Source organism: Chaetodon trifascialis, chromosome 20 (genome assembly GCF_039877785.1).
Source record: "Chaetodon trifascialis isolate fChaTrf1 chromosome 20, fChaTrf1.hap1, whole genome shotgun sequence".
Taxonomy (NCBI): domain Eukaryota; kingdom Metazoa; phylum Chordata; class Actinopteri; order Chaetodontiformes; family Chaetodontidae; genus Chaetodon; species Chaetodon trifascialis.
In genome coordinates, this window is record NC_092075.1 from 10795665 (window position 1) to 10818044 (window position 22380).

General features: G+C 44.6%; 1 protein-coding gene across 2 annotated transcripts; it reads left to right on the plus strand.

Moving 5' to 3' along the window:
* Nucleotides 1-358: 358 nt before the first annotated feature.
* On the plus strand, nucleotides 359-16588 carry ssh1b (slingshot protein phosphatase 1b). 2 transcript variants are annotated; one of them, XM_070988330.1, is made up of 15 exons: nucleotides 359-742; nucleotides 2193-2230; nucleotides 6371-6471; nucleotides 7385-7449; nucleotides 7680-7801; nucleotides 7895-7963; nucleotides 8418-8483; nucleotides 9353-9547; nucleotides 9840-9933; nucleotides 10353-10481; nucleotides 10676-10722; nucleotides 11047-11193; nucleotides 12105-12305; nucleotides 12523-13165; nucleotides 13331-16588. In XM_070988330.1, exons 1-15 carry the CDS (start codon nucleotides 662-664, stop codon nucleotides 13949-13951), a joined length of 2619 nt encoding a protein of 872 aa, XP_070844431.1. In that variant the 5' UTR covers nucleotides 359-661; the 3' UTR covers nucleotides 13952-16588. The 2 variants fall into 2 exon arrangements, with proteins under 2 accessions (XP_070844431.1, XP_070844432.1); XM_070988331.1 differs by lacking the exons at nucleotides 359-742; nucleotides 2193-2230 and adding an exon at nucleotides 3503-3697.
* Nucleotides 16589-22380: the final 5792 nt, after the last annotated feature.

Sequence of the window (22380 nt, forward strand, 5' to 3'; positions counted from 1 at the left end):
TAGCATGATAGCTAATATAGCATTTTTGGACAAAACGAGACATTTGGTGACATCACCAAGGACTCGAGGAGATTGTGAAGGGCTGTGTAGAGCAAACAATGGCGCCTACAATGAGCAGATGAATCGATGAGGAAACGAACAGTCGTTGGTGTCATACTCTACATTAAGTCAACCTCGCTGCGTTTCATAACACGAGCAGAATACTATTCCATCAACATTCGTATTTGGGAGTTCCTAGTCTGGCCAGTCACCTTGACAACATTGGCCCAATGACAGCGCGCACGCGAACTAGGCCAGCCAATCACAGGCATCCGGCAGAGCTGCATGTCATTTCTGCCCAGCTTGCAACCTGCGCCGTGTTTTGTTTGTCTGTCTGCGCACCGGTGATGAAACATCGGGGTCTGCTGCTGCTGCTGGAGCGCTACAAGCGGAGGAAATTTTTCATGACTTCCCGCTCATGAGGACTCCGGTAACCGCAGAGGACGCACGGAGCAGGACCGAAAGAGAGCACCGGCGGGGCTGTGGAGTCAGGTGCTGCTGGATGAGAGTCTGACTAGGCATTTTCTCCCCGGTGACAGAGACAATCTAAGCGGCGCATCTTCCCACACCCCCCTCCCTTCTCCTCTCCCCTGCTGCCCTCCAAGGCTGCAGCCCACCGACCATGGCCCTGGTGACTCTGCAGCGCTCTCCCACCCCTAGCGCAGCATCCTCGGCCAGCACGACCAACAGCAGTGCGGGGGAGGTAGGTGGAAAAGCCGGGCTCGGTCTTTGTGCGCGCGGGGATGAGGAAACGAATGAATGTATCAATACGTGTTGTTAAATATCCCCGCAGGAAGGGCCAACCTGACTTCCGTCATCGCCGTGTGTGTTTTAAACTTGATATATCGTTGCATTGTTGGCAGCAGAGAGTTGTTTGTGGCTGCTGTGGCAGCGGATTTGTAAACAAAATCCTGCGGGTGGGAAAGGGGGGGCTGCTGGGTTTAGCTGTCAGAACAAAGTACTCATTTTGCTGCTGCGTTGCTCTCAGGCTGCTCTCCCGCCTTGTTATTGGGGCTTTTATTTTGCAGTAATGCAGCCTCAATGTGGAGGGAGGGGACTTTAAAGGAGAATGACATCAATGTTCAGATGTGTGCACGGTGTGAGCCCCAGGACGGTTCAGTCAGGTGTTCACGAACTTGCAGAAATCTGAGAAAAACACATAAGGAGTGATGCTGCTGCTGCTGAGCAATCAAGTGCATGGTGCTTTCCAGAATTTAAACCACATTTGTATGCAGCACTTCACGCAAAAATCACATCAGTCAGTGTTCAGTATTACATCATAATGGGGGGGGGGAAAGAGTTGTTTTTTACCTTCTAGCTTAAGAAAACTGCAGTCAGGTTCAGGGGCTGTGAAGCTGACATCAAATCCCAATTTGCAAAGCGACATCTGAGCAGCAAACAAAGTCAATCACTCAAATATGGAACAGTGCGAGATTACACATCCCAGTGAAATCATAACATCAGGGTTAGTGCTCCAGTTTCTAGTTTTAGGAAAGTGGATTAGGTGCTCTGAAGTAGGCTGACTGAAAAAAAACAAGCAGTCACATTCTTCCTCTGATGATAAGTTGGGTTTTTAGTACTGTATCAGCCTTCCATCCAGCACTGAGAAGTGGATGGGTGTGATGTTTGGATGTGTTTTCGCTGAACTTTGTCCTCATGATTCAACGTTCAGAGCAGATGAGATCACAGCACTGACAAGGGAGGACCAGCAGTTGGCGCTGGCACGCTTTAGTCCAGCTGCATGGTCCTCAGCATCCTTTGGCAGAACTGTCCCATCCCGGATCTTAAAGATTTAACTAAAGATAAGGTCCAGGCAGTCCCTGAATGTATCAGACTAACAAACACAGACGCAAGTCTTATGGCCCGACTCGTAATGTAGCATGCTCACAATGAACGTCGCCTCCAGATGACCCACACAAGCAGCTAAGTGTTCACAGTCTCTGTTCACTAATCCTAAACAAGAACAAGTTGGCCTGCAGCTACACATATTAGATTCATTAAGATGTGTATTTTTAAGAACAGGAAGAAAAATGTACAACCCTCTCTGCCTTTCCTCGACATTCACGTGACACTGAAGGCCCCACCGATGCCTTTACGCACCGTCCTGCTGGTGCAGCCTTTATGTTATTCTCTGCTTTGTTTCTGTCTTTCAGGATTTTGGAAGCGATGATGACCGGAAAACTAATCAGAGGTAAGATCTTTCAGTTTTTTTAATTAAAGTCTTGTATGTGAGGATCTCTTGATGTTTTGTATTCTGGACTGTGGAATGTGTTTTTGTCCTGTTTTTGTGGTCGGTGGGCCTTCTGACCCTGGATGAGCCTGCTCTGTAGTAGCAGCGAGGGGAAATACAAGTAGACAGCGATGTCTTAGGCTGCAGTTTTCAGTCTCTGGTTGTACTTTACATGGTGGCATCACAACAAGGAAACAACTCTTCGCTTTTGGTCCAAGTAAGAATCAACTTAGCACAGTTGTTTCTCTAGCTGAACAGTTCAGGCTGTGACAGTTGTAGCTGAACCCCCCAATGTTTGGAGAGACCTTCTCCTTTTTTACCATGTTCATTTTTCAACCTGGCTTTGAAAGTTTTATGAAAAATAAGTTTAAGTTTTCATTGAGCTTCTAGGTTAGATTTTCGGATTAAAGCCTGCTGCTCGGCCGGGTTTCTGCCAAATGCTTGTTGCAGAATTGATTCTGTAATGGATGTAATGGTTCTGTAATTGGAACAAGGGTTTAAACAACACACGAGTTTGGCAGGGACAGTGTGCAGTGAGTTAGAAGCATGCGGCCTAGAGTATTAAAAACTCTTTTGGCAGGTGATGAGCTGCTTGTCTTGTCCTCAGTCCGAAAGACTCTGCGGTCTGTCTCATGTAGTATCAGTGAGGCAATTTATTGTCTCTAATGGCCTGTAGTTTCTCGCTGTTGTCAAGGAGAAAAATCCTTTCAAATGTTTCCTCTACTCAGTTACATAACTGAGAGAGCATACACAAAGCTTTTCTTTAATCAGTCCGACGTCACAAGAAGTCATGATTTGTGTCAGCAAAGCTTTGGCACAAACTCTCTTTGTGCTTGCTGTGTGTGTGGGTCATTCACAGTTGAAACAGTCATGTCATGCTGGCGAATCTAAATGAGTAACATGTTTCTGTTGCTCAGTAATTCGTCAGCGTGGAGTCTTAATTTAGAATTCTGCATGTCAGACTTGAGACAGACGCCAAGTAACATTTCCACCGCCTCCCAGCGCTTGTATGAATGATGGTATTGTTGCAGAGTGTTGCAGAGAGAGAGCTGATAGCCGCTGCGAAGAGGAGATAGGGAGTAGAAACTGAGAGGACAGGGCGGCACAGGCGGGGAGACCTCTGGGCTGAGATGGAACGAAAGCTGTGGGAAGGAGACGAGGACAAACTTGCCAGACCGGGACCACGACGAGGCTGCGGTCCCATGACACGACCCACTGATGGGAATACACAGGTGTAGAAGATGGAAGGAAGGATGTTCACATCAGGACACTAAACTGGAAAGGTCTTTTTTCTGAGGAAACTGTAAATAGTCCACCATCTACTCGCAGGATGCATCTGGTCGTGAAGTCTTCACATAAAACCATGTTCAGCGTCCTGCCTCACTTTGTGGAGAAAGCTGCTCTGACTCAGAGGGAGATCTGTCGCATGTAAGTTCCCACAGCGGACCAGCCAAACATCAACGTCAGACTCAATGTTGGAAAGTTATTAGAGCACGAAACCTTACATTTTCAGGGCCGTCAGCCACGTTTTAAAGCTTTTCAAATGCAATATGTAAGAATTTATTTTAAGAAATGCTGCCTTCAAATCAACTTTCTGGTAACGACATGGGAAGTCGTGAACGCGTTGTGTTTGCCGTTCAAGTGGTTAAGTCCTGAGAAGACTGCTGCTCGGCAACAGCAATGTGTTGGCGCCTAGAACGCACCGAGGCTAACGATGTAGCAAGCTAGCGAGCCGGTAATGTAATGCAGGCAATGTAGGAATAATGACAGAGGAATAAGATGAGGCTGGCATGGCCTCCGCCATTTTTGAAAGCATCAGCGAACACGCCACAGCTAGCAAACTCAGAGCTTTCAGAAAATTTCCACTTCAGAGGTCATGAACACACAAGAGGGAGACGTTCATATGGATTCTTCTCAACTCCATTTGAAGGCGGCAGCAGTGTGATGTTTGTCAAAGACGTGCATGAGTCGTGCTGTGCTGCAGAGATGTCGATTGAAGTTAGCGTGCTAACCAGCTAGCCCTGGCCCGTCTTGTAATACCACTTTGTACCTCAGGACACGATAGTTCAATAGTAAGGTCCCTCGTAGTTATAGCTTGGAGATGTATGGGAGCGGGTCGTTCACCACATTTCACAAGCCCTCTTAGCATCTTTAGTTTAATAAATAAATAAGTTAAACTCACACCTGACCATCCCCTCGCTGCTGTCCGAGTTCACGGCTCTCCTGCCATGTTTTTGTCTTCCTCTGATTCAGAGTCCTGGTTGGAGCCGCTGTAAATCACATCCACACTGTAGTCTTTGTTTTCAAACTGGCCTCCATCAGTGTCGGTGGTTGATTCCGATTCAGTCATAAATACCAACAATCCTCTGGTGCTCCTAGCTATCAGTTGTGGAGACTCAGTCAGCTAATGGAGCCATTAGCTGCAGGGCTAACAGAGCTAACTAGCTAAAAGCCGCTAGAAGCTCCAGCCATAGATAGCTACAGCTGAGAGTATAGTGAGCAGCAGTTAGTGGTTATTCTGGTGATAACAGGTGGCCAGTTCTTCCATATTACACCTTTAAGCTTCAATAGTCATGATTTATGTTTCTTTTTGTCCCCCAGAAGAAAAAAAAATGTTGCTTTGCTTTGTCAAGACTTTGAAGTTGTGACTTTGAAATCAACAAACCTTTCTCAAGCGCAGTGTAAATTAGTTTAAGGAGGCTCTTATTTCACATGAAGCATTGTCTCTAAATTGTGTGTCTTCTACGTGAGTTTGAAAAGGAACAGCTATACCACGAAGCAGCAGAGCTGAAACAAAAGGCTTTGTGATGGTCCCACTCAGTCATGCCAGGCATTGTGTGTGTGTGTGTGTGTGTGTGTGTGTGTGTGTGTGTGTGTGTGTGTGTGTGTGTGTGTGTGTGTGTGTGTGTGTGTGTGTGTCTGTGTGTTGGCTGAGCAGGGGAATGGCAGTGCGGTTAAACAAAGCCTCACTCTGTTCTGTGTGAGAAAAGACGCTAAAGCTCTCCTCCTGCTCGCTGCAGCCTTCGTAACAAAGTCATGACCCAGAAGTCCCGGAGAGAGAAGCGTTACAGCGCACGTGGATCATCATGGCGTAACGCTCGATTCACCACAGGTCAGCCAACCCAATCAAGCAGAGTCCGTAAATCATGCTGTGAAAACACGGAGCTGTAAAAGTCACTGCATCAGGACTCTGCTGACTTTCAGCCTCTGATGAGCCTCCTGTCCTGCTCAATGAACCAATGAGGGCTTAATCAGTGGCGCCTACACCTGGCTGCTCACTGTACGTACAGTATCCTGACTTCATGTCCTCGTCTCAACTGTTCATCACAATGCTCGAACACTCTTCATGACTTAAAGTCTGAGTTCAGCTCCAGTGTGGCCACATTGATTTCACAATTGATTTTTTTTTTTTCCAGAAATCCCAACATCTTTTCTTTAGGTCCTCAGTTCTGAGTACTTGCTGCTATCTTTAGGTTTGGGAGTGACTGTGGAAGAAAACAGGCGGTTTGAGGATGTCGTCTTCGGCTCTGGGAAATTGTGACAAGCACTTTTCACATTTTTCTGACAAAAGTGTGTCCTACACTCACGCTGATGTGTGTATGATGGAATATTACACAGGTGTAACATGTATAGTGGCTTCTTTTTCAGGCTTCAAGGTACTTAATATGGGGTTGCCAGATTCTGTCAAAAACGTTTTAATGGTTGGGACTTCCTGTTTGTGAGAATAAATTTTTTGGGAGGCAATGACATCTGTCACCATATGGAAGAAACGCCCAGATGGTGTTTGTGTAGATTTATTTTGAAGCAGTGGAGTCTGTGTCGCATTTTGACTTGAACTGAAGCGCCCAGCCTTGTTTGAGCTTGTTTTGTATGAGACAAACATTATAATTAGCTCTGATTTAAAAATGGACACTCACCATTTTAAGCCTTGGTTCAGGTTTATTACAGAGCTGGAATGAAGCATAAGGAAGACTGGCTGAACCGGTAAACCTGGTGTGAAAGTGTGTAGCAGAGAGCAGTAAGAGTACGACACTACTCTGTAAAAAAAGGCAGTTCTTCTTTATTAGCCTTGAATTTATTTTCCACCTCTTCTTTTTCCAGCCTCAGCGAGAGCTTCTTCATGGTCAAAGGAGCCGCCCTCTTCCTCCAGCAGGGCGGCAGCACACAAGGACCAAAGACCCCCACCCACCACAAACATGCAGGTAGGAACAAACAGACACAAGAAGCTTTGTGTTCTGTTTGCACAAGCGAGCTTCAGACAAGAGGAAAAACTATATTTGCTGAGGTGTCCCCTCTCTCTGTGGGTTTGTCCGTCACCGAGCTGGGTCTGACCTGAATCGACCCACAGCTGAACGCAAATCACTTCAACCAGAGCGAGTCTCAGGCAGTTTGCTCAAAGCTTTTATATCAATACCTCAATAATAATCATAATCGAATGATAATAATGTATAACTGACAGGGGCCATTTTTCTGCATTGAGTACATTTTCCTCATATACTTACATACTTTTACTTGTAGCAGAGTATTTTTTCCAGTGAGGTCTTAGTACTTTTACTAGAATGAAGCATCTGACCACCACCAGCTCCAACAGCTTTAGGTTTATTACACAGTCATCATCCTGCTGCTGCTTCACATCAAAGTGACGTTAAAATGTGGCATAATCGTGCAAAATCTAAAAATAAAAATGTTCCCTCTGTGTTTTTACACCCATCAATGAGGTTCTTTTTTAGACACGGTTCACAAGTTTCTAATCTGATGCCCATGTTGAATCGGAAGTCGTTCGAGGACGAATGCAGGCAGAAATCAGTTTGCACGTATCTCAGGTATTAATCGCTCACGCTTTAGCTCAGCACAGCTTCCCATTGAGAGAAATCTGCAAACATATTTTCTTTCCACTGGGAAGGAAAACCAGCGATGAATGAACAATAGAAGAAGCTGAATGACCAGTTTGTAGTTGACCTTTAGTTTTTTTTAGAAATTCCAGAAAGAGTCTGTCTGTTGAAGCCTGTCTCTGACTGAAGTGTGCATCATTTGAACACTATAATCTGTATTGTTACATCAAACCGTGCTGATGCCCTCAAGGCTTGACAGTCTCATTGCGTGTTTCTTTTGCAGGTGATTTACCTCAACACCTGCAGGTCATGTTTAAGATCCTCCGCTCTGAAGATCGCATTAAGCTGGTCAGTATAATACGAATACACCCGCTCCGTCACTCACCTTTCCTTTGTATGTGTGGGTGCTGCAACACTGTGAGATCATTTCATTCAGTATATAGAAAGTTACAGGATTGACAGCAGAAGTGTTGTTTCCCATGCAGTCAAATACCTTTTTGCACAACAATTTCATGACAACGCCACTAACGCTGGATATTTTGCTTTGCTTTCTTGCATACTTTCCTTTTGTTCCACAGGCTGTACGGCTGGAGAGCGGCTGGTCAGACCGAGTGCGCTACATGGTTGTTATCTACACCAACGGCCATCAAGATACAGAGGAAAATATCGTCCTGGGAATGGACTTCACAGACAAGGACAGGTAATTTATCTCCCTGCAGCCTTACATTTAGGGCATTTTAATCTGATTATGAGCTTTGCTAAAATGCTACTCTTAAATCTTTGTGATCGACAGTAAAGACTGCTCTATTGGGATGGTGCTACCACTGTGGAGTGACACCAACATACATTTAGACGGAGATGGGTAAGTTTCAGTCTGTCTTTTCATAAAAGATGGAATAATTAATACTCAAATCAGCTGTTTGAATATACAAGGCACAAAACTGCTTCTGAATCCTTTCTCTTAAAGCACACACCTGTAAGGCAGAGCAGAAGTCTCTAATGAGGACTTTTTGTTCTTTTTCGGCCGTCCTGCAGCTGCATGCTTTGGCTGTCGTATGCCTTTTAGGTTAAGCTTTTACTGCCCACCGGTGGCAGAGGAGTGAATTACATGCATTTTTATGTGTGTGTGAGAACCGTTCTTGCTGACCTGTTAACATTGTCTCTGTATGCTGGAGGAATGTTCCACTGGTCGGTGTCCTGAATAGTCTCATGAACGAGCCGTGTCCAGTCTGTGTTTACACCCCCCCTCCTCCCCATCACTCTTCTTGTCCATCCAGACTCAAACTGATCTTCCTTCTCCTCCTCTTCCTCACCAGAGGCTTCAGTGTGAACACAGCAGGGCGGTCACATGTCTTCAAGCCTGTATCTGTGCAGGCCATGTGGTGAGTGAATCCTTCATGTTTACCTGGGCTTACTGTGGCGTGTATTCGTGTGTGTGGACACGGAGGGAAAGACATTGTCCAAGCTGGATAAATATTGTCTCCACCTCTGACATAAGGCAGTTTGAGTTTGTGTACCAGACCTGAAGGCATGTTGTTCAAGTTAATTTACCTTCTGTATTGCCCATATACCCGTATGGATACTTTTTAATATGTGTGCTGAGTGTGAAGGTACAGCATGCTGAATAGTGAAATAGTTAGCGCCATATGAGATCAAGTGGAAACTCCACAGAAAGGTAATAAATGTGAGACTTTCCACTCATTAGCCCAGTGTTCCCCTTGTTCTCATAAGCATACATGTAAACAAAATGCCATCAATTATTTAATGTCATTCCAATCATATCCTTCCTGTCATTTTGTTGTTTGGGACTGTGTTTCTGTTACTATGTAAACAAGAGGGTTATAAATTATTGTGTTTTCTTTGTTCCTGAAATATGTAAAGCTATCCATCACTGGTGTAGAGCAATCCCATAGACATCCAGCAATTTAAACTGATCAAGTAGAAGTAGAAATTTGTAGAAGCGCTCAAATCTACCAAATTAAAATGTGTCTAAATTGTTGAAAATGTGAATTTTCTTAGTTTGGTAACATAACAAACTCTACAGAACATGTTATAATCACTGTGACGAGTCTCCTGGTCCAGCATGACGATTTGGGCCCCTCTTCACTTGCTCTCGCCACATGCCACCTACTGGTCGCTTATCAGAATTACCAATAACCAAGCCTACCTTGTTTTTTTCCTGAGAGCAGGTATTCTCACTGGCCCTGCTCCTTTCACTATACATCCATCTCTTTGCTCTGTGCCTCTGCAGGTCTGCCCTGCAGGTCCTCCACAAAGCATGCGAGGTGTCACGCCGGTTCAACTATTTCCCAGGGGGCATCGCTCTCACATGGATGGCCTTCTATGAGAGCTGCATCACCTCAGAGCAAAGCTGCGTCAATGAGTGGAATACTATGACCGACCTGGAGACCACCCGGCCCGACTCGCCCACCATGTTTGTGGACCGGTGAGATGCTCCACGCCGCTTCCTGTAATATAGCAGTTATGAGGTGAAGTGTGATCTTATGTGGAGGAAAACGAGGCATTCACAGTATCCATACATGTCGGCCTCACGTGTCCAAACAGACCAGCTGCTGCTGAGTTCCAACATGCCTGCTGTGTGTGCGTCCTCAGTCCTGGAGTAGAGTTCAATGTTTTGGACACCAGCTGTTCTCCTTTTGTTACTGTCCGTTGTTTTCAGCTGTGGGAACATGTTTCAGTGTTACAGCAGCACTGATGTATTGAATCGATTTGTGCAGGCCAACAGAACGAGAGCGAACGGAGTGTCTCATTAAAGCCAAGCTACGCAACATCATGACGTTTCAAGACCTGGAGAACATCACCTCGAAGGAGGTATGTGGCAAATCAGCACCTCAACGAAAGTTAAAAAATCTGCTTTTCATCTTTTATTCATGTCACAGTCATTAACTCTACACTGTTCTTTTTCTTTCTTTTCTTTGCTTAACTCTTTTAAGTTTTTTCTAAACTGCATGACAGACCTCACTTTTTATTAATTCTGGTTAAATTAATGATGTAAATGTAAAGTTTTCAGGTAGCAAGTGTGTCATGGAAATGATTCAAAGTCATTTGCTTTGATAAAGAATTAAAGAAGAAGTTAAAAAAACAGAAGAATTATAATTTGAAATACACTGTGAAACTTAGAAAGTAAAATCAGAGGTTTGTGTAGAGCTTCATTCTGCAATAAAGATCCAGTGTGTATTACTGCTTTTTTCTCTCTTTTTTTTTTAAATTGTCTCGTGTTCTGTTCTCAGATCCGAAACGAGCTGGAGCAGCACATGAGCTGTAACCTCAAAGAGTACAAAGAGTTTATAGACAATGAGATGCTCCTGATCCTGGGTCAGATGGACAAGGCCACACTTATCTTTGACCACGTGTACTTGGTGAGAGTTTTTTCTTTTAAACCCTCTTTACTTTATACTATCTTTACATGTTTTCACTGCATATAGTTTCTTCTCTTTTCCTCCGCGCTCGTATCCAAATACTGTCACCACAGTGGTTTATTCTCACCTCAGTAAATATAGTTTTCAGTCATTCTTAGCAGTTATCCTGAGTTGCTGTCTCTTTGCCTCTGTAGGGCTCTGAGTGGAACGCTTCCAACCTGGAAGAACTACGTGATTGCGGGTGAGCTGATATACAATACCATGTTTTCCTGATTAAATCCTAAATGTTTTATTTTTATACAAGATTAATAAAAGCAATCCATGTGTATAAATAGGTTATATTTATGTATATAAATGTAATAAACCAGTGTTACAGTCATACATCTCAGGTTTTGGCTGGTGAAGAATATGTTATGTCAAGTTAACCTTTTAAAAACACAGGCTCATTTAATCAGAGCAGCATTTAGTCTGATTTATGTGAAACAGATTTATCTCCACATGTTGAGGAACAGTTAAACAAATAAGCAGTGGAAGAAAGACTTACATGCTACTGTCTTTGTTGCAGAGTGGGTTACATCCTAAATGTTACCAGAGAGATCGACAACTTCTTCCCAGGGATGTTCTCTTATCACAATGTTCGCGTGTACGATGAGGAGGCCACCGACCTGCTGGCCCACTGGAACGACACCTACAACTTCATTGTCAAAGCCAAGTAAGAGCCCGCATGTGAAAATAAACCGGTGAGCTGGTGCTTTTTAGGTAGTGTTGGCTGTCATGCAGGATTTAAGGGAGAATTATACAGATTATAAACTAACACCAGAGGGGTGTACTACAAAGCAAGCACAGCATAACCAGGCTTTCTGTGCGTGAGCTGGTTCGATAAAACCTAAAGCCCCAGTCAGAGATAACGGGAATCACGACGGTGGTCATCAACTTTCCTTGTTAACCCAGGTTTTCTCACGCTCTGTGCATGCTCCCATAAAAAGGGCATTTGGCTCGTCATTTGACTCCTCTTCTGCACAAAATGGACCAATCGCCACCTACGTCAGTCAAGAGGAACAAGTCCTTATGATGGAGAGCTGTGAAGAATCTCTTCTTCATATTATTGAATTATATTATAAGCACTGTTACAATGAATAAAGCAAGATAGGAATTAGTGAATATGCAGTTTGTAAAAGTGAAAGACTGGCGTTTTTTTAGCTGTAGGACACCTCTAAGGCTTTTATCCAAGAAACAACAGTCAGCAGAACTGTGCTCTCACAACACTGTAGTATTAATACATGAAGTTTTTACTCCTTATTTTTCAATCATCACAGTTTGACTGGCTCACATCAAGCATTCTCCCTGAGTACGGAGGCCGCGATCACACTGGACACATTTTTCTCCCGTACAAATGCGAGACACAGCTGTGAGTTGTGCCACAGAGAGAGAACTGAAATGGTGCAGTGAGTCTGGTTGCTATGCAACTGTCTAAGCATGTTAACCTGAAGTAAAAGAGGATGTTTGTGAAAATAAAAATGGAGAAGCTAGAGTTGAGACAGGTGGAGTCTGAGGAGAATCCTAAAACTATCACCAACTGGGTTCATAGAAAAGGGTGTGAATTTTCTGTTTCCTGTCCAATAGGAAGAACAATTCCAAGTGCCTGGTGCACTGTAAGATGGGGGTGAGCCGGTCTGCCTCTACGGTTATTGCCTATGCAATGAAGGAGTACGGCTGGTCTCTGGAGAAAGCCTACAACTTCGTCAAGCAGAAACGGAGTATAGCTCAGCCAAACACTGCTTTCATGAGACAGCTGGCGGAGTACGAGGGAATCCTGGACGCAAGGTAAGCAGGTCTGCAGGTTGACTCAGGTTTGCACTTGGCTCAGCGTCCTGCAGCTTACAGGTTTCATCTTAAGGGCTGATACTTATTACACACAGCTGCTTTTCATGAAGCTAGTAGCCATTATTCTTATGCTACTGGCATTGAAAATGTAATGGTACTTTGTTGAGGTTTCGATGGATCTATCGCTGGTAAACAAACATATACGTTGCCTTTGCAGTAAACAGCGCCACAACAAGCTATGGAGGCCTGAAACAGATGAGGAGGGATCGGACGATTTGCAAGCCTCTGGCCACAGTACTGGTGGGGAGGAGACACCGGTGCTCAGAGGGGAAGAGGCCTGGGGAGGCTGCGGGGCGTCTCCCTGCAGGGGAATGGGTCTGGAGATGGAGCCCCTGGACTCTCTTAATTATAATTATTACTTCAGACGTTTGTCAGACTCTGCACTGGACAGCGAGCCCTCCACCCCAGTGCGGGGTCCACCTCTGCTGGGCATGGAAAGAGTTTTCATCGAGATTGAAGACGTGGAGAGGGACGCCCTTTTGGAGGATGAGGGTTTCCCTATGGCACATTTAGCCCTGCCTGGTGAGGGCACGGCAGCTCAGACGTGTGGGCGCCTCGACCCCCTTGAGGACATGAGACTGAGGCTCGAGTTCAGCACTTTGGAGGAAGAGGATGAGGAGGAGGCCAAGAAGGAGGAGGCTGAGATGGCGGCGCTGGCTCAAACACCTGGAAATTCAGATGGGAAGAAGGCAGGCGAGGAGGGCGAGAGGACGGAGGAAAGCCGGTTAGGCCTCGCCAACCTGAACACCAACAACAGCAACCGCCTTGCTGCCAAGCGCAGCTGCCCTGCAGCTTTTGACGTGAGTTGAGAAAATCTAGCTTTTAACTGGGATCGTGTTTTGTGTTTAACAGTCTTTTTGAATCTTCTTCTTCATTTGTAATTGGTAACTGGTCACTCTGCATTTTAAATGTTCTGCATGCCACTGACCATATACTATGTTCTGTTCCAATGTTACTCCATTTAGGACAGTGCTAGCACAGGAAACCCTTTAAAAGTGAAGCCCTCCTATCAGTCCTGTAAAGACTGCCTGCGTCTACCACAAGGGCGGCGCTGTGACCGTCCAGCAGGAGGCCGTTCTCACCGCCTTAACCCCTCCCGCCACTGCACTGTCCCCACCATATGCATAGATCCACCCGGGACCCATTTTGCTTCCACCCCAATTCTGCCATCTCTGCAAGCCCCTGTGGTTGTCCCACCTAACTTGGCCTGTAGTCCTCTCTACCGCTGCACCACCTGTGCCCCTGGTGTCGCACCTGCCCCCCTAACCACCGGCCAGAAACTGGTCTCACCCATGAGCTGTGAGGAAACGCTTCCTGACCGCAGCTCAGTGGAGACGGAGGAAATGGACGAACCACAGGGGGACGACGTTGGAGAACAAATATCAAGGGAGGGGGCAGGGGCCCTCAGTGCGACAACTGCTGAAGGTTTAACATTACAGCCTGGTGGTGCGGTGGAGCTCCAGCTGCAGATGCCAGGACTGGGGGTAGAATTTGGTCTGGAGCTGATGCGACAGAGGGCAGAGCAGCTTGAGAAGCTGCCAAGCTTGGGCATGGAGGGCCAGCTCCCAGTGGGGCCCCTGCCTTAATGCAGTGGCCCTAGCATGGATGAGATGGAGGAGGAGGCTTTCCACTGCCTCCACCAGGTACACTACTGTGGCTGTGGTTCATGAGATGACTGCCGCTGTGGTGTCGTGCCAGAAGCGAAGCTCTGCTGTGACCCGTACCCGTCATGTCCTGGCCTCATAGCTGCACTGTAACAAGCTGCGTCAGCCCTCTCTGCATTAACAGAGCGTCCTGTCATCGCCTGCTGGCAATGAGATCCAGTTGAGGCTTTGACCATACGATAAAAGGCTTGAATGCTTTTGGCCAGGTATGGACTGAAGACTTTCCCGTGTCCTCCACTTGTCCCTCAGAACTGACTCACGTGGTCTCCTCTGAGCCCGCTGGCCCCACACCACATACAGGATCATCGCTCTTCCCCACAGACCAGTGGAGATGAACGTTATGCTGCCATTTCACCCTCAGCAGACAGGCTTGGTATATTCCTAAAACAGGGGACTGGTAGTTTCTAACGTCAGAGAAAGCTACAGCGAGCACTTTGATGGATGGAAAGAAAAATACCTGAAATAACCTGCTCCTGTCAGTGTACTGTGTGTTTTTCAATCCAAACTCGTTAACAGTATTCATGAAGGAGCTCAGTTAATGTTAGCAGTTGAGCCCGTTTGATCGCATCCAGTATCTCCTCATGGTGACTGATCCTCACTTACCTTCACTTATATTTTCCCTGCTGCAGCTGCTGCTTCACGAGAGGGCATTTCATGTCAAAGCATAATCATTTTTAAAAAGGATGTGAGCACACGTGAGCCTTTTTATGCCTCTTTGTAAAGCGCCGTACCTCGGACCACAAGCATCTCTGGACTGTTTTGGTCAAAGACTGTTTTGTTTTCTCTGCTCAGTGGCTGGTTCACCCTGACCTCCTCCATTAATGTAATCATGCAATCGCTCACTTTAGCCCAGGCATGACTTTGAAGTATTACGCAACAACATATCTTCAACATGCTGAGAGAGAAAAGTTGTCTTTAATTTGCGAAACCCTGAAAAAAACATCAGATGGATGGTACGTTGATTGAACCATTCTCTCTTGTGCCAGAAAAAAATGGCAACTGAATAAAGACTTTCAGCTGTAGGACATCACATTCATTCATTCAGATGTTAAGAAACATTCCTAAGCTTAATTGTAAATTCATCTTCGACTCCTGATGTAAACCAAAGCCATATAATGTTGCCAGTTAATCACCTCCATGATTATAGACGGCAAAGAAGCTCAGCACAGTTTCCTTTGATATACGGTACACACTGTTCTCACTTTCTTACCCAGTCTGCATCTGGGCAGTCATTTATCGAAGAGGCTCTCATGCTACCTTTCCCGACACACAAACATCTGCAAAGGCACACTAATCATGTATAGTTTCAGCACTTGAGCACAAATCTAGTATCCATTCACACTGATATATTTCAGCTCTATAGCTACGTTTAATTAATTAATTTGAAAACACTGATGCAGAAATTAAGATGTCAGTGGTTAAAAAAAACTGCAGTGTGCTTCAAAGAAGTAGTTATGTCCCTCTGAGCGTAGTTTATTTAATCTAATAATCATCAAACAGTTGCAGTCAACAGCAGATGCTGCATTAAAAAATGTATAATTTACCTTTTTTGTGAAATAAAATAAAACTCCAGTTATTATGCCGACTTTAAATTACTGAATGAAATATTTCTATTTAAAGTGTGAAAATTAGAAGTTGCCATTTTGGTTTCAAATACTAGATTTCCTTTATTTTAGATATAGAATAAGCAGCCTGTCAGGAAACACAGGTTTTTCCCACATCTCAACTCTTCTACCCCAACAAACAGTCTTTTCCTCATTTGTTATTTAGGCTTTTCATTTTATACATGTTCAGACAGCTCGAGGCTTGTTTTGTTCAAATTGTGCCACCGATCCAAAGTTGCTGTGCCACAGGGTGTTACTCTGCAAGTTCCTCCGTTTGGTTGATGTTGTGTTCTTACTGTTTTTGGCACGCTGGGTGTGCTGGAATGGTACTGAATGATGCCTGTTTGTACTGTATGCAGGGAAAGCACATGCAAGTGTTATTACTGTGTTATAAGATCTGAGTGCTTCAGAAGAAATGAAAACTGTGCAAAGGATGAATGCAGATGATTGAATCCTCTTTAACCACGGGGCTATTGTATATGTTTTGTAGATTTTGCTTTTCTTTAGTTAGATCAGTGGAAACTTCGACAAACAACAACAATGCATCCTCTGTTCCTTCGCCTCCCTTAACTGGACCCCAGAGAGTTGCAGGTTTGCTCCACTAGTTAGATTTAAATAATTTGGTTTTGCCTTTAACCTGCTCTTCCCCTCATGTGGCCATCTGAGCATGATGTAACCCAAGGCACTGACACAAAGTTATTGACAGCGTCCGATGCCGCAAACATTTGGAATAGAACCAATTCAAAGTTACAGTTATCCATGACGTTGTAGATATAAGAAATGTTACAAAGTGGCAAGCACGCTGTGAACAACAGATGTAAGGAACAGTTTCAACTTTTCAGAAATATGCATTTGCTTTGTTGCTGAGAGTGAGAAGATCCCAGGAACTGGTTAGCTTATTTTAGCCAACTGGAAACTGGGCAACAGCAGGTCTGGCACTCTCTGAAGGTAAAAATCAAAATAAATAGATACAAAAAATCCACCTCTTAAACTCTTTATAGAACTTAACAATGTATCTCATCTCATCGGTTTGATTTGCATTTGGTGAAAAAGGATCCAAATACAACAATTAGCTGTTTTTACATGTGTAACTGTGAGCATTAGTGGTGCTATCAGCCAGACATTTGTTGACCTTCAGTCAGGCTAGCTGTTGTTAAGCTAAGCTAAGCAGCTGCAGGCTGTAGCTTCATATTTACTGACAAACCTGAGGAGCAGTATCAATCTTGTCATCTCTCAGCAAGAAAGCAAATAAGCGTATTACTGAAATTGTTGCTTTAGTTAAAATGAATATGAATCTGATGTTCTCAGTGCAGTAACGATCTTCACAGGTGGGCCTGATCAGTGTGTGATGTTACGAGCACTCAATCCTTCTGTTTGCGTTCCCAGACCACAGCACTGCGTTCGGTTGTTTGCTTCATGTTTTGAATTTGTTTTTGTATTTAAGTGCCTTAACCTTGGCCTTAGCTCTATCTTAAAGCATCCCGGGCGTTGCAAAGTTTCCGTGAGTGTGTTGATGGTCTGGTTTTTTGTACATTACTTCCCCTCACTCCCAATAATAACCATGCTCTTTGCAATGTATAACTCAGCACATAATATAATGTATGCAAACACACACGGACTCATGCACAGCAGCCTCCTCCACCCCAATACACACATACTTGATGGACTTCCATTTATTAATAGCCTATAATAATATTGTATTTGTTTGATATTGTTGAAACTTGTGGTACACTGTATTGGTTCAATAGCTGGCTGAAGAACCTTACTTGCTGGAATGAGAACTATCATTTACATTAAAACAGTAGAAAGGATTAATTTAAGTCTTTGAAAAATACCAGTCTGTATATATTTTTCTCTACAATTTGCTATTGAGTGCATTAGCTTGCAGATGTGGCCAATATTAAAAGCACTGATAATGCTACTGTGTATTGAGAAGTACTCTTAATTAAGTTCTCGTGTTTGTACCACTGCAAAAAAAATGACTTCTGGCCATCTCTGATTTAGCAAATGTCTTCAGGCTCAGTTAAAAAATGGCAACAATTTAATTTTTTTATTACATTATTCCCAGGAAGCAGGCATCAAATTGACAATCCTACTTAAGAGCCAGACATCGAGGACTATATGAGGAGGGATATTAAGACATATTGTAAGTTAAAAGGGGATGCAGGCATTTATAGGTTGTATTTATAGAGCACAAGTCTGCCCCAAAGCATGTGAGGTTGAGACGAGTGGAAAAAAGTAGAACATGAAAAACCTACCTGGGAGTAAGATATTGTTACATTCATTGTTTTTTGTTACATTTTGTGTACTGTACTGTACATTGCCAATGTTCATGTGTAATGCACTTTTTTTTACATTTTGTTAAAATGATGTCCAGTCTAATGTTTATCATGGAAATAAACCATTTCCTCTGCATAATGTGTTTACGAATATACTATACTGCAATATACTGCCCATCTTTGATCATATGAATCACCTGTCTGCCTTTGGCCTTCACTCGCTCTTTTAGTTAAATGAACAGGGCAGAGACTCTCTTATTGAATTAGTCAAATGAAGTCAGTCTGACATCATGGGGCCAGGTGACAGCTGAAGGAGAAGATCTCCCAGAAAGACCAAAGTCCGACAGGACGACAGGCAGCAGAGCTTCGACCTCAGTAAGTACCTATAATCTCTGATACTTCAAGTATGTATGTGTAACTACAGCTTATTAGATAATGTGCAGACAGTTGTTGTAAGCAGAATATTCGGACCAGGAGGAGAACTTGAATGTTAGAGCTCGGCCAAAAGTTAACATTTAATAACAAAAATCTTCATTTAAGGTGTCAAAAAGTGCCAGGCCTGTTTTTCATGTGGTGATACTGAACCCTCCTGAGGTTATGTATGTTATTCAAGCGACAGAAATAGGTTATTATGAGCTGGTTCACTGCATAAATCCACCCTGTCACATTAAAGTAGCTGCACATTTATCTTTTTATGACCAAGTCCTGCCGTATAGGATGCTTTGAAAATTTTACTGTCAAACTAGATTACGTGTCTGGATATCATCCTGTCAGACTGACTATTTAAATTTGAGCTCAGTACATGTCGTGCGTGCAGCGCTCGAAAGGAAAGCACAGTGCTCTGATGGGAAAAAGAAAACCTACCCTAAGACTAATAGTTTGTGCGCCGAAAGTCACAAGTCTCTGATAAACTGTGTGCTTAGCATTGGAAGCATGACGGACACAAGAATGGGAAATGGGCAGAGCCGTAGAGAGATATGATGGACGGAGTTTCACAAGCCAGTGTCACAGATGGCTCCCACTGTTGCCGTCATAACACATCCATCCCAAAATAACACTTCAGATACACTAAAGCTGCAAGCGCATGCATCTGTCAGGTTGTTGGAAGGCAGTGAGCTGCATCATAGCAGACAACCAGAGCTGCAGTTTAATAGTGTCAGCTCTTTACAGATGAGAGCTCTGATACAGTCAGGTGAGGGACAGTACGTGCCCTGACACACCGAACACTGCTCAGCTTTCTGCGCATCGAAACTCAGCTCTGGACCAACTTTTAGAGGTGTATATTAACACCTTTTTCGGCAGATTTCACTCATGTGAATGGATGGTGTCGACCGGTTGTTCCCAACCTCTTTTGTCAGAAGTGCCACACAGAGCTGTCAGATGAACTCCACTACCCCTTCACTGATGCTGCCATTTATCTAATCCATTTATCCATTCTTAATCACTTTTACCTAACCATCCATTCACTTCTTTAATGCATTGTCAACATCTAGTGTTCAGGTGCTACAGCTGACTCAATATGTGGATGTATTTTTATATTTAAATTTCTATTTTTCTAATTAATTGAGCTACTCTGCAATCTTTGCACTCACAAGTGCCTCGCGTTGGGAACCATAATGTATGGATAAACAGGAGCCAAGCTTTGGGGGAATGGTTTCATTTACGTTCTGTGAACAAGCATGTTGGTTAAATACAGGCTTGAAAGAAATGAAGCGTCACTCGACGCCTCTCAGGCTTGAAATAGCTTAAGCAGCAGAGCGCATGATTGCAGATGCAGGGTGAAGAGGTTCAGTCACCTCTCTCTCCTCACTCACCTTACAGCCGACAAAAACATCAGTTTAGCGTTTCGCCTGATTTGTCTGGATTAATTTAAGTGAACACTCCTGCGCAACCCACCTGGTGTTACACGCTCACATTTAGTTGTTTGTGAGCTAAAAATACTCAGATTCCACATGTCATCATAAAGTCTGCTGAGCTGTTTTCCCTTTGTAATAATCTCTCTTCCACCATCCATCATGTCTGTGGTTAGACTCTGTTCTCGTCAAGCCCCAGACAAACAAGTCAGTTCAGAAGTCAAAGCACTTGTGACTTGAATCAAGTATTCCAGGTGACCTTTCTATGGACCCCGTAACCAAAACAGCCATAAACAGATAGACAGTTTGAACGGAAGCACACATGGCACAAACACGCCTTGTCTTCGAACCAGTAATTGACAGTGCGTGATGTCTCACGCTGTGGCTGGCTCTGAAGGGACATGTTTACAGAATTAGCTATTAGTCTCACAAATGACACAAAACCAGAATTTGATGTCATTCAAGACGTATTCATTTGGTTTCAGAGAACAATAAAAGATTGATCGTTCATGTATTTGGCAGCGTTCTCTGAGTGTATTATTTGACCTTGGCACCTGACAGCTGACCTCTTATCTCACTTGTTTTGTTTCCGTTTTGGCCTCCTGACTCACTGGCAGCAGACAGACCAACTTTAATTATAGCGACCACTGCATTCCTGTCCGACAGAATGGGGAGAGATAGATAGAGAGACCTTGGGGGGGCAAGTGTGTGCAGGATGGAGGAATATACAAAAATAGAGAAAGATTCAGGATAGTTAAAAATAGACATCAATGCCTGTTGTGTGATTTAATTTCATTGGGATGGGAAGGCAAGCCATTACGCCACTGTGGCTTATAAATCTGCTGCTGTGTCTTGACATGTGTCTCTCTCTTTCCTAAGGCTGAGACACAACAACAGCCATGGGCCAGAAGCTGGAGAAGCTGTCGGAAAAGGATGAAGAGTCTTTTGATAATTCAGACTGGTCTGAGCAAACTGGAGAGACAGAACAGTCAGAGACAGCAGAACAAGATGAGAGCAGAGTTCAGGATGATGGCACTTTTGCGACCCCTCAGAGTATTGGTCGGATTAGTGGGATCAGTGGCGGCGGCCAATCCACTGGGCACATGGGGGAGCTCACAGGCACTCCTGCACGTACAGACCCCCAAACTGGCCAGCCAATCAGGCCTCTAGGTCAGCAGGAGCACCCTCTGAACACCAGGGGAGAGTGGGTGGGTGGAGACAGGGAGAGCCGGAGTGACGCTCGAACTGCAGAGGAGTCAAAAACTGTCCTGAACCCAAAGGAGACAAGACAAACTTCAAACAAAAAGCGAGGCTCTGAGAGTAAGGCTGTGGCCTGTACTGGGACTACGGCTATGGAGGAGCAGGGAAATGGGAAGAAATCAGAACTTGGTCAAAGCAAGTTAGGTCCTGCCGCTCAAACCAGGAGTCCAACAGCTCCATGCGATCCCACTAATGAGGAAGACTTTGTAGTGCTCGAGGAGGATGAAAGTTGGATGCCGTCTGATGGGGACAATAACATCACTTTTGGTTACAGGATAAAAACAGAGAATCATCAATCACCTGTTAAGAGAGGAGCTGAGGAAGACGCCTCTTCTAGCTACAGTGACGATAACCTTTCACAACCTTCCTGGAATGCCCTTCAAGAAAGCGGTATTGAGAAGACAAGCAGAAGAAAGTCTGACACACTTTCAGTCACGACTGACAGCGTGGAAGCACATGTGAAGACTTCACCCACAGCCTGGTTTGAGAGGGAAATGGGTCAACATTTGGCTGAAGTGACAGGCAGCAGGTGTCAGCTAAAAGGGGTCAGTCATGTTGGAGCTGCCCATGCTGAGACAACTGGGAGAGGGAGAGCAGAGAGGGAGCAAAACATGAATGAACACAGCAAGGGGGAAGTTTCTCCTAGCATTGACAAGGAGCGCCTGTCACCACGACACAACAGTGGATCGGTGAAAAGGATAAGAAAGAGCACCGAGAGCATGATTGATGAAGCAGGCCGGTTGGAGTCGGGCGGGGAGATAGACATGAAGTCAACCTGGGAACCATGCTTGGAAAAGGTAGCTCCTTCTTTAAGAGAGTCAGAATTTCAAGATAAGGAGAGAAATTCTGGACTTGCTGCAGAAAAAATGCAACTTGAAGCAGATCAGTCCCATCAGAGCAGGTTTGCTGGTGTTGTCTCTAAGAGGGCTAAAGTAGGTACTCTTAGTTTGTGTTCCAAGAAAGAGGACAGCAAAGTGTTCTGCAAAGAAACCGACTGTCAATCCCCAAAGCCCCCTAGCTCTGAAATACCACTACTGCAAGACAATCCCTCAATTTTATCGAAACAATGTGATTTGATCCCAGGTCCTCCACTGCTAGGCAAAGAAGGTGATGATGGAAAGATACAGACTGCGAGCTTAAAGAGGGAGAGCGGGCTGGTGTGTTTCTCTGCTGTCATCACCCCTCCACCTGTAACTCACCAGCTGCCCAAGAGAGACACATCAGCGGCAACACAACTCAGTACAAGTATGGTCAATTCACAGGTGGCGCCAGACGCCACACCTGCCTCATGTGATTCGAAAAACGAGTCTATGCCAAAAGAAAAGCCTAAAGTTAAAGGTCCACCTCCGCCTGTC

Coding starts and splice junctions, on each gene's coding strand:
- ssh1b (XM_070988330.1), top strand. CDS start 662: ATGGCCCTGGTGACTCTGCAGCGCTCTCCCACCCCTAGCGCAGCATCC. Junction 7,802..7,894: donor GACTTCACAGACAAGGACAG/GTAATTTATCTC, acceptor TGTGATCGACAG/TAAAGACTGCTCTATTGGGA. Junction 9,934..10,352: donor AGAACATCACCTCGAAGGAG/GTATGTGGCAAA, acceptor TTCTGTTCTCAG/ATCCGAAACGAGCTGGAGCA.